Raw genomic sequence first — 12,039 nt, forward strand, 5'->3', positions numbered from 1 at the left:
TCACATACGCCCCACAACCCGTATAGCTAATAATACCATATCAGATATATTGCATCCCATACAAAAACCCATATTTTTCAATACTTGATGGGGGATTATTGGATGTAGCAAGTTATAGAGCACATGGGTTTTCTATGATGGGGAACTCCTGGACGATCTCATATATGTACTTTCTTTCCTGCCGATTTCAGCCTAGAAAACATGCGAACAAATGAAATGATGATACCCGTACCAGATTCGAGGCGGAAGTCTGTAGAAGGTGCCTTTGGGGCCCATGACTGCTTTGAAACCACTGCCACGACGTAAAAGCAGCCGTTTGCTGCTTATAAGAGAAAGTAGCGCTCAAAATGCACAATGGCGTGGGAAGCTTCGAAGAACAGTCGGTAAATACGCACTGTTTATTCACCGGCATGGGTTGCCGCAAATCTACGATAAGCACAAAACATGTAGCAAGTGCGTCAAAGCAGAGCTATCACAACGCTGTCTACATGTGCTTCACGAAACGCGTTCTCTACGTAGTACAGGTTTACTGGCATGGATTACTGGCACGGATTACTGGCACGGATTACTGGCGCAAGCACTTCCACTGTTTGATTAATTAAATAGCTTCTAATATCAGTCGTCCGTTTGCGTTTCTACTTCTGCCGAGACTACCTTATTTCGCCATGTCGGTACCTTCTGTTGCAAGATGTCTAACGCACTAGGCCACGACATATTTTTACTAGGGCAAGTTCCTGCTGTGTAAAATCGCATAAGCCTAGTAAGCACCTCGTAGCGGTGCTGTATTACTTCCGCCTTTGGAGGATTACTGAGGACCTTTTCTTTCTTCATTTTTTTTTCCGAGTGCAGGCTCGTCTAACGCGGCCCACGTGAAAAATTTCAGAGGTAATTTCTCCGCAACAACCTTCCCGGCCACCTGCAGCCCAAACGTACTAACGTTAAGCATTCCCCAACGCGTTGCAAGCTCAGAAAATGTGAGTCTTGTCAGAAGAATTTCGTTCCGTCCCTTCAACACAACCGCGCGGTCTACACACGTCCCTTGGAGCAGCCGTGCGGGCTTGACGCAGGTTCTTTTCCAAATCAAGGCGGCAACTCCTGTGGGAGATAGAACCCGCACTTTGAGACTACCAAGATAAATTGCGTAATGTGCTTCTAGCAAACCGTGCGCTTTTTGTTTTGCTGTCTAAATTTCCGTGTGGTAACAAGACATGCCGCTGCAGTATAGTTCACACAACTCATTCCGCCGAGTGAAAAAAAGAACAAATAAACAAACCAACGCATAAAACGGCGTTAAGCAACGACTGCTTAAAGCCACCGCCCCGAAGTATTAAGAACAAACACGAGTTCAAGACAAGCCCACCGCGGTAATAGCTGCCCCTGCTTGACGAGATTAGGTAACTTCTCGCAGGCTCCTTCTTTTTCCGCCCACCGCTCACTCTCCCGACTGTTTTACTCGGTACTGAAACAAATAAGATGCCATCAAGGAAAGGAAGAAGAAAAAAGAAAGACATAAAGGCGTGCGTAACGCTGGAAATGTGTCGGGGGGGGGGGGGGGAAGCTCTAGACTGATGAGGCTGTACGGACGTCACGGCGTGCATATACCGCAAGGCTCCCAGGGTGCAGCGACGGTGACGGGCAACTCCATTAAAATGCGCCCGCTCTGCTACCGAGAAAAAGGCGCGGCCGTCAACCGGAACCGGAACTTCCTACCATCACCCTCTCCACAAACTCCCTCTCCCCCTCCCCCTCCCCCCCCCCCCCAAAAAAAAAGCTGTTGCTGCTACGCTTTCAAGAAGAAACAGGAAACTTGAGCCGGTAAAAGCTTGCTCTTCTTGTAACGACCAAATTGTTGCGATTTTTACCAAGGTCTAGTTGAAGTAACCTTTTGTCTTCTTTTTTTATTGAATGAAAAGATAAGACCGAACAATAGGTCACCCTCTAATAACGACAGCTCTGCTTTTCTCTAATGGCACCAATACTAACCATACTTATATATTCTGATGAAAAAAAGAAAAAAGGTCTCGAAAATCTGGAGTCCAGTTAGCCAAAAGGAAGCTGGAGAAGACCCCCCCCTCCCCCCCCCCACCCCGCAGAAAAAAAGAAAAAAAAAGCGTGGGCAAGTTTTACATGGCAGTATCTTAAGTTTCCAGCACCTAAACGAGGCCGCCATGCGGTCCAAGATGACCAGGCAAGGAAAATACAAAGATGCCTAACACAAACGGGCGTTTGTCACACCCTTACCCACATTTTCTCACCTTGTTCATGTTGTTGGAGCTTAACGTGCAAAAGCTGCACAGTGACTTTGCAAAGTGCTGTAGAAGAGAACTGCGGATTGGTTTCTTTTTCTCAACCTTCAATGTAGTGCACTAAGGTTGGGTATTAAATCAGTGACGTCGTACTTAGCAACAAAGCGCCATGACCATGAAGTTACCGTGAAGTTGCCATCTTTAGTAGTTCGAAACAGTGAAATAAAAAAAAAAGAGATGTATGTTTAAACCTGCAACCCTGTACATGCTGCTCCCTTTGATGAATAATTCTACATTACAGCTCAAATTATTCTCGTGATAACTTACTCTTTCTATTAAAAGTGTGTGCAAAGTATTCCCTTGAAAGAGCGTTAGTGACAGAAGGGGAAAAAAAAACGCCCGTAATTCGGGTTTACAGAAATGTAGCGCTAGACTATAGGCAAGGTCACATCTTTTACAGGCTCATATCTGGGGAAAATGTGGAATATTTCCGGTGCGCGGGCACGCAGTATTAATTTCAATTGTCCATCGTGCGCAGTGTACTCCACGAACGTTGAACTTGGTGTGCTGTTTAATTGGCTGCATGCTGAAACTGGGCTGGCATTCGACTCTTTTTCGGAGCAGCAACATACCGTGCACTTTTTTTCGTCCTGCCTGTGCAACATGCCTGTGTATGATGGATATCGTTGGTGTAACTTACACTCGAAAGGGCGTGGCCCGCAACCCTAATATTCCCAGCGCAAAGTCACAGCCGAATAGCGTGAACATGGCAAGTGTTACACACACACACACACACACACACACAAACACACACACACACACACACACACACACACACACACACACACACACAAACAAACAAACAAACAAACAAACAAAAAGGAAAGACTGCATCGTTCTCGGGCGTTCGCATGTTGAGTTCCTGTGAAACACCTGTGACGAGCATAGCATTACCGTCAACGCAAATTTGAACCGTCACGGATGCGAAGAAAACGTGGCTTCCAGTGGTTTAACCAAGCGAGTCCTGTATATGCACCGCTCTTCAATGGATCTCTCTGACACGAACTTCGGTCGATCGATATGTGACACTGGGTATGTGCCCGTAATAATCATCTCAGTATATTAGCGTACTACTAATTACAGACTCATGATAGAAAACATTGCTAATCACATTACCGTCGCCAATCATCCCTGAAGGATGGATGTGCGGCCTACATTTATTTGTGTGCGTTTACGTTGTTGTAATACTCTCTCTTCCTTTTTCAGCCTATTTTATTAAGTAGTTTTTGCAGTAAAAGCGAGATAAATAGAGTAGCACAGTTGTTTCCGGCTTCGATCGCTCCACTTGCAAGTTGCTTAGAACAGAACATTAGACAGTTTTTTTTTTCGTGATAATATGATGATATTCGTTCGCACCTCCTTTGAAATCAGCGGCGACAGTCACCGAGCCTGCTTGAGCTATAATGATGTATATCGAGACTTAGCATTTTGCGTATCCGATCTTGAGCTTCTCTTACTTCATGAAGACCTCTACCTCTACAGTGTACAATTACCCATCCTTGTATTGACTCCGGCTCAATCGATCTCGTCTCAGCTTTTGTTCTGCAGATATTTTACACGTCTGTTACTTATGTCGACTGCTGATCAGTTAGGTCTTCCATTCGCTATAAATCCCAGCGCTTCTGGCAAGTGGACGTTATCTACGGGTCTTGCTGAGTGAATGTATATTGGCATTCCATTACGATGTGCTGTGCCCTTTCTGGACCTTCGCTGTAGCAGACACATGCCTCTCTGGGGCGCATTGTTGCTCCTGGTCACTTACTTGTTTCCCCCACCTTGCGGGAATCCCGAGAGCTGATCTCCGATATTTAAGTAATAGCTTGTATAAGAAGTAATTTACCACATAAAAAAAAAGTAGCACCCGATCACATCCGACTGCTTTAAATACGACAAGCGTCGAGATAATAAAGCAACCTTACTCTTATTAAATGCATGTAAGCCATCACGAATCAAGAAAAGAAAAAAAAAATGTTAACGACGTGGCTATATGTACAGTATGCCGCAAACGCGGTAATACCTCAAACGAAGAAGCCGTCTTGAATTACGCCCGCTGACTAACCGTTCGGTGTCGTGTTTTATTGCCCGCACCACTCAAGCAAGCGAACTCTGGAGAAAGCAGGAAAGGAAGACTTAATACCTAGGCTGGAACCTTATAGTTTTATGTTGAAAGTCCCAACTACAGTGCAGGGACAGGCAGCTTTCACGACGGCTCCGGTGACGAGTTTTGGCTCCACGCGAAGTAGTGGAGCGGCGCCGTTATTTGCATACTTCAGGCGCGGCGCGTCTCAGATTTCTCCCCATCCACTCGGGCGTCCTCATACGCAGGAGACATTGAACGTGAACAAGTGTGGCGTTCCGTATTTGCATAGATAATCTGAGCACCAAGCGGCGCGCCCTGGGCGCACAACGGTGAAATGAGGAAATGAGAATGAGTTAACTTATAGGGCACTTAGTTCGTTTTTATCTCAGCGACACTGACAACTATTTAAACACAGCCACACGAGGCCAACATACAATGAAGGCGTGTGGAGCATAGGGGAAATGACCTGCGGTTCTAATTGAAATTTTAAAAAAAAACATAACCTAAATGGAACTGACAGTGGACGAAACCGTAGCTTGGTACCGGGGGGAGCGAAAGAAACGTGTTCCAGATTAAGCCTGCTGTGTTCTATCAATTCAGCTACGGCGACAGCTGTACGTCAAGTTCGTTTTCGCGGTCATTTGTGCATTTACACGATCCCACCCTGGGACCCAGCGTTAGCCATGGCCACTCATTGCCGTGCACATATAGGCACATATTTCGAGCGTGTCCCAGCTTAAATTTAGCCAGAGTTTAAAATATGCGAATGCCACGCAGCTGGACAGAGGAAAGGTTTGCCGTCGCTTGGAGGTACTCATGTTTTTTATTCTACCTAATTAGACGTTTAGTCTTAATTAATGAATGCACTTCTCAATTATTTTAGTTAGATGAAAAGTGTCAATAAGAAAATTGTAGAGCGACATGAAAAACTCCCGATACAGCTTTCTGTTGCTCAATACGTGCTACGTAAAAGTGTTTTTCCGAGCATGAAAGAAGCCCGCAAATGCACGTATTATGCTCGCGCGACTGGCCGCTCGAGGCACTTTGCGTGCATCGCCCTTTCAGAGATGAAAGGGAGATGCGTGGTGAACGTGTGAAGAAAGCGCAAATTCTCGAAGGAAGCTATCACACGGCCTCTCTCCCTTATCTCCCGGTGTTCTATTCCCTTGGGGCCTCGGCACCGAGTTTCAGGCTTAGCAACGTATGCGGGAGGGTCTTTCATTTCCTGTGTGAGACGCAGACTCTCCCACGGAAATTTCCGTTTTTGAATTTACCTTCACACTAGCGGTAACAGGTGTTAGGATCTACTACGCATTTATCTCCCTAACATCCGATCAGTAGAACTGGGTGCGTCACTTTTCATGCTTTCTTGCATCTTTTTGTTTCTACAAAAATATTGTTTCTGCGTTTTGTTTCTTTCCTGCCAGCCGATTCGCGTCCCATCCCACGTGCTGGGGTTGCACCATTTCACTTGGGACCCATCCAACTAACACAACAAACTTGCGAGAAAAATATGAGCCATCACACACGTGGGATAAAGCCTCGCTCTACATCAAAGTCAAGTTCAATGAAGTGCGGGGTTATTGGTTCTTGAGAATGAAGTAAATAGACGCAACACACCGAACCGCGTTTCTGGTCTTTCTCCCACTTATACCGACTTCAACGAAGGAAGTAAGTGCACCATTATTTCCGGCCGCGTCGACTTCAATAAAGGCCGGTGACATGAACAAGTGCTAAGAAAGCGGAAAGAGGCAGAGAGGAATGACGCATTCGGTTGAGTTCGGGAATATTTTTCGTAGACGCTTTAACGGAGGCCCAAGGGAGTATGGCTCAGTTTGCCCGCACTCACACAGTCTGCGAAGGCGTTACGTAGCGTTACACAGTGTAGCCGTTCCACTTTTACATTCTGCGTCATACAGTGCGCACAGTAACACCTTGTCAAACAGTTCAGTGTTTCTTAAATAACGCCGCAGTGCCTTCATAGCGGCTCGCGCTGATGTTCGTGAAAGCCAATTTCCGAGAATGTTACTTTTTTGGGGAGTGGGCGCTTGTCCAGTTGTTATGGCGTGGCTGAGAGGGCTGCTCCTTGCGGGTTTAAGCGATGGCACTCTCGGAAAAGGTGCGCGATCGTTTCGACCCACCCGTAGCAGTTGGAGAATGAGCTATTGGCCATTCAGATCAGAAAGGAGTGCGCATTTGGAAATGCTACTCCAAGCCATATAGGGACTAGAAAGGTGCAGTCACGTGATGGAAGGTGGGACGGAATATGGAGCTGTAAAATATATGGTCCAGGGTATGAAGGCGTGCATTTGTGAAGTTGGATTAGTTCCTTTGAACCAATGTTAGGTTGCACGCAAGCCCGGAATGTGACTGCACTGCGTGTGCCGCGCAGGCGTGTGGCTTTTTTGTTTGTTTTTGTTTTGTAACTTTCGTCCTCATGATCAAGATGTAATGTGAGTAGTTTACCTAGATAACGTATTCCTGCACAGACTGTAGAGGCTGACTGGCGATCATGAATTCTTTTTCACTTGGCAGGTTATTGGACAATACCTTTGTCTTCTGCATGTTATCTTCAACTCTACTCTTACACTTTCTCGCTTAAGGCCTTCAATAATATGGTGCAATTCATTCCCAATGTTCCTGAATAGATCAAGGTCATCTGCAAATCGAGAATGGTTGAGATATTCGCCGTTGGTTGTCACTCCTAATCATTATCAGTCTAATAGTTTGAATACTTCTTTTTAGCATTCAGTGAATAGTATTGTAAAGATTGTGTCTCTTTGCCTGACCCATTTCTTTATAAGTAACTTTATACTTTTCTTGTGCAGAAGCAAGGAAGCTGTGGAATCTTTGTAGGAGTTTTGCAGGATATTCACATATGCATTCAATAATCATTGATTACGCAATGCATGCATGACTGCCACTATCTCTAGTGAATCAAATTCCTTTCTTTAATCTATGAAAGCCATACAGCGAGGTCTATTGTACTCCGCATATTTCTCAATTGCCTGATTGATGTCGTGGACGTCATTCATTGTCCTACAATGGTTGATTGAAGTCAAGTTTGACCCTGATTACTCTGTTACATTGAAATTATCCTGAAAAATCCGACGACAGCTGAGCACTCCTTATGAGTTGAGAATGCGAAAACATTAATGTCCAATTGAACGGCGCCGAGCCGTCCTTCGAGCTATGAACTCCTCGCGGGCAAGTGAGCGTGTTGAGACGCTTAGCCAGTAGCTTGGCGCGTTTTAATGCGATAGCGTTTAGGAGCACGTATCGCAGGAAATCCGACGTCGGCGTCCCGCTTCAGACGTTGCCTCGTCAAAAAGAATGTGTAACCAAATTCCTAGCCATGCACACCCAACAACTTCTCTACCATTAGAGTTGCTCATGCCTTGTCTTTCATTCTTAACAAAGTTATTCCTTGGAATTTTGAGAACGAGAGCCAAGAAACGAATGCAATAAAAAAAAAACACCGACAGCGCATATCTTATATGTTAGCTCTTATCAGACTGAAATATTAAAAGCACAAAACACTAACAGGAGATCGACCGACGCAAGAGGCCGCGTTTCTACCAGAAAGCCTGCCTTCGTCCATAGCGTTCGCAACCAGCGTTTCCCGGTAAATGTTACGATTACGTAAGCTGCAGTTTCCGGGAAGTATGAAAAGCAGTAAGGGGTCTTTGAACGCTATCGCGTTCCATTCTTAAAGGCGAACCTTAAGCGTCGTCCAAATTTTATGCGAAGCATATTACGAGAGCTCAAACCAGCTCCTCAGGCGCGGCGGTGTCGCCTTCAATACCACGTGACACCGTGACGTCACAACAGAGAAGAACCGGGGCTCCAACTCGCGCCGTCGCTCGCGGCGTCGCGGCGGTATATAAGCAGCTGCGCTTGCCTCTGCTAGACACTCACGAGGTGAGATGCCTCCTGGAGACAGAGCTGCTCGTTGGAATGAGAAGCGAAGGTTGCGGCGTGCTACAGAGACTGATTTTCTAGGTGGCTTTGGCTCAACTCTTGCAAGATAAGCTGGATGGGAATCGAACCAGGGTCTCCGGAGTGTGAGACGGAGACGCTACCACTGAGCCACGAGTACGATGCTTCAAAGCGGTACAAAAGCGCCTCTAGTGAATGCGGTGTTGCCTTAAGGCTCAGGCGTGCGTCGCTTGCTCAGGAGCACATTTCGTTGCCGCGCCGAACGCTGCGTTGCTCGACGCTCACCGCGTCCAATGCGGGGCGCGTAGTCGCTGCGCCGTAGCCCATTGTCTTACACCCCTTGGCGGGTCGACGGGAACGCTGTCGCGTTCCACTCTTGAAGGCGAAGCAGAGTAACGCATGAGTTGTTTCTTCGTCTAGCCGAACCAAATATAGCCAAGCAACAGCAGTTCACCAGGCTAAACAGTGGTTCAACAACTAAAATAAAGGCTAGTATGCTTCGCATCCTGGGCTTAACCTTAGCTAAGCCACAGCCATTTTTTTATTTGGCTCTGTCTTATGACAAGTTTCCTTCGCACTAATTGCATGCTGTGGTCATTTTTGACTGCTTCCTCAATCTTTCCGACTTCATAATTTCCTATACAGCTTACTTTCTTCTTGTTTATTAGTTTTGAGAGTTCAGCGAATTCTATCTGACAAAGCACTTCGATATTTTGTCGTTTCTTTATTGGGTCCCTGGGTACTTCGAATACCTCTTTTGTGCCAGTGACGGCTGTATCCACGGTTCGAGGATGCTTGAGTCAGTGAAGGGTCTCGAGTCCAGTCAGTTTAAAGTTGTCCTGAGAGAGAGGCGTTGTACGTCGTAGCGAGGACAGATGCACAATAGGTGCTCAATGGTTGCCTCGCACCTACAGGAGTCGCACATTGGGCTATCGGCCATTCCCATACGATAGGAGTAAGCTTTCGTGAACGCCACTTCCAGCCACAAGCGGTACAGCAAGGTTGTTTCCCGTCGGAAAAGGCTAGATGGCAGTTTTAGCCGTAGCAATGGGTCCAGCTGGTGCAATCGGCAATTGAAGGCATTTGAACTCCAGAGAGCTTGTGCACCGGTTTACGAGACCGCTTATAGTGTCCCTTTGCATCCTTCCAATTGTAGAGAGTGATCCCTCTCTCCCTCTTTCTATTCCCCCTTTTCTCACCCCCAGTATAGGGCAGCAAACCGGACGCTCGTCTGGTTGACCTCCATGCCTTTCATCTCCTTGCTTTCTCTCTCTCTTACCTGCTGGTTCCCATGATGCCTTACCTTCCACTTCAATTGCCATTTCTGGAATCCAGCCTACCGATTTTATTCATTACCTCTATATGTTTTCTTCATCTCCCTGCTATAAAGCTTCATATATTTTTGCGAGCACCAGCCTGGATTCGTCTGCTTTTGCCCTTACTGCGCCTAGGTTGGCGCGCCTTTCCTTTTTTTTCTGTCTATCTCCCCCTGTTCGAGCAAACATGAAAAAGTGCTTTAGTGATTTTTGAGTAAAATTTTTTCAAACTATTCCTGCCTGATGGAAGGCGGGGGGGAGGGGGGGCTGTTGAACTGATCTCATCAAATTGCCGTAGCCTCCGTCAATGATACGATTCAATTTTATGTTCCTTCTTCGACTCCTGTGTTTTCTTGGCGTGAATGAGTCAGTCAGGTCAAACATGAATGTACTGATCCATTTGTTCATTAGTTAAACAACAACAACAACAACAACAACAACAACAACAACAACAACAACAACAACAACAACAACAACAACAACAACGACGACAATAATAATAATAATAATAATAATAATAATAATAATAATAATAATAATAATAAACTTTCTTGCGTGGTGCAATTTTATCGTTGAAGCCAGCCAGCGCTAAAGTTTTGTGGAAATACGAGGAATCCCGAAACTAGGATGCGTTTCCAGGTTATCTAAGACCGACGATTAGAGCTCATGACAACGTGAAGACGAATAATTAATAATTCCGAAATTCCCACAGTGGTTCAATGAAGACTAAAGTCTCTATTAAAAAACAAAAAACCCCTGGCTTTCTGTAGGGACCTTAATAATGACAGCTCCATGCCGCCCTCTTTTATTGTTTGCAAGAAGCGATGGCTTCTCATAAGGGAAGGAATGAAGATCGACACACAAGCCCGGAGCGCGCTTTCACGGCAGCCCACCAACGCGAGATGGCAGCACCTGACGGGTCGAAGGAATCTTCTCGCCCTCTTCCATCACTGAACTCGAGCTCGCCGCCTTCGGGGAGAGGTTAGTAGGAGAGGGCGGGCACTTTGAGCGAGAGGGAAAACAGCGAAGAGGGAAAGACGAAAGGAGCGAGTTGCATGGTGGCGATCGCGTGCGAAAGAGAGGCGCACGAAAGAAAGAGAAGGAAGCTCCGGACCGGCGAACCACTTGGATCCTGCCGAAATTTTCGCGCGGGTCTGCGCCGGCTCGCAGCGTGTCGGGATCGCGTGTTCGTTGCGGTCACTTTGAAAAGTGCACGCGGCCGCGGTCAGCTGTCCGGCGTGCTTCGACTCCTTGCGTCCGTGCGTGAGTTTAGTTACTCTGTGGGTCTGGAACAAGCCCGTCGTCGGTCCCAGTCGGTAGAATCGATCCCGTAGGCCTCACCCCTGGAGTCGTCGTCGTCGTCTGCTACTCCCCGGCCCCGTCGTGCTCGGACGGTCGTGTAGTTCCGGTCGTTCCGAGAGCCTCTCCCCTCCTCACTGACTCGAGCATTGTCAACTCTTTCAGTAGCTCGGCAGTTGTGAGAGTTTGACTCAAGTGCGCGTGTGTGTTTTTGGGGAGCGCGACGACGGAACGGCTGTCGTTCTGGTCCCTGGTCGTGGCTTAGGTGATGGTGTCAGTGTCGTTACTGCGGACGGATCGCGTGCAACTTCGCTGCTGAGGGCTGGCAAGAGTGTGAGCCGCCGAAATGAGGACCTTGCTGGAAGATGCTCCGTTCCAGAATGTGAGGAGGAAAGCTCGCTCCTGTGAGCCTGCTGTGCGGGTAAGAACGCCTAATTGCCACGGTGTGCTTTCTGTGCTTAACTCTTTCCTGCATGGTGATACTAATGGGTGTCAGGAAGAGCGTAAGGGAACGTTAACGGGATCAACGAAGGTTGCAATGCAGCTTTCTTTTTTACTCATAATGTCAAGAATGAGTTACAGTGCAAAACAACTAGGAAAACAACAGAATACAGATGGAACGTACACTCAGCACTGTGTGTTCAGTTGTCTTCCACTGTCGTCGGGTTCTATTCCGCTATGAGACGCGTGTGACTTCAACCTGATGGAATTACCGTTACACACATCTGCGAGATCGTTTCTTCTTGAAGCTAGGATCATTAAATCTGATCCATTGGGCTTATGTTAGTTCCCAAAAGCAAACCTACTTAACGCCACTTGTAGCTATCTCAGAAACGCTGACAGTCTTCACGTGAATGACGTTGTCGTAACATTTGCAGGAACTGTCGTACTTATAAAAGACTGTTTGCCCCCTCCTGCCGGGGGCTCCCTTTCTGTGTTAGACGAAACGTATATTCTAGCTTTGCCGTTGTTTCTTATTCGGCTTCTTCTTCCTCGGGACTGAGTGGTTGAGATCGTGGAGAATCGCATCGTTCGGCTCTCAGTCTAGGGGTGCCAGGCTATGCTGTATAATCTTCGAGCGCGTTGTCCGCGGCAGCAG

The 12,039-nt window shown here is 46.9% G+C and overlaps 1 protein-coding gene across 5 annotated transcripts in view; it reads left to right on the top strand.

Annotated features, from left to right (window-relative positions):
- Positions 1-12,039, top strand: part of LOC139049596 (uncharacterized) — a 279,537-nt gene that overhangs the window by 108,974 nt on the left and 158,524 nt on the right. The window contains exon 1 of one of the 5 annotated variants that reach the window (XM_070525167.1): positions 10,737-11,361. The exons of the other annotated variants lie outside the window; for them this stretch is intronic. Coding sequence (XP_070381268.1) covers positions 11,287-11,361 — 75 coding nt within the window. The 5' untranslated portion in view covers positions 10,737-11,286. Of the gene's footprint in view, positions 1-10,736; positions 11,362-12,039 lie in introns of those variants that run through there. 5 annotated transcript variants of the gene reach the window in all.

Source organism: Dermacentor albipictus, chromosome 9 (genome assembly GCF_038994185.2).
Source record: "Dermacentor albipictus isolate Rhodes 1998 colony chromosome 9, USDA_Dalb.pri_finalv2, whole genome shotgun sequence".
Taxonomy (NCBI): Eukaryota; Metazoa; Arthropoda; class Arachnida; order Ixodida; family Ixodidae; genus Dermacentor; species Dermacentor albipictus.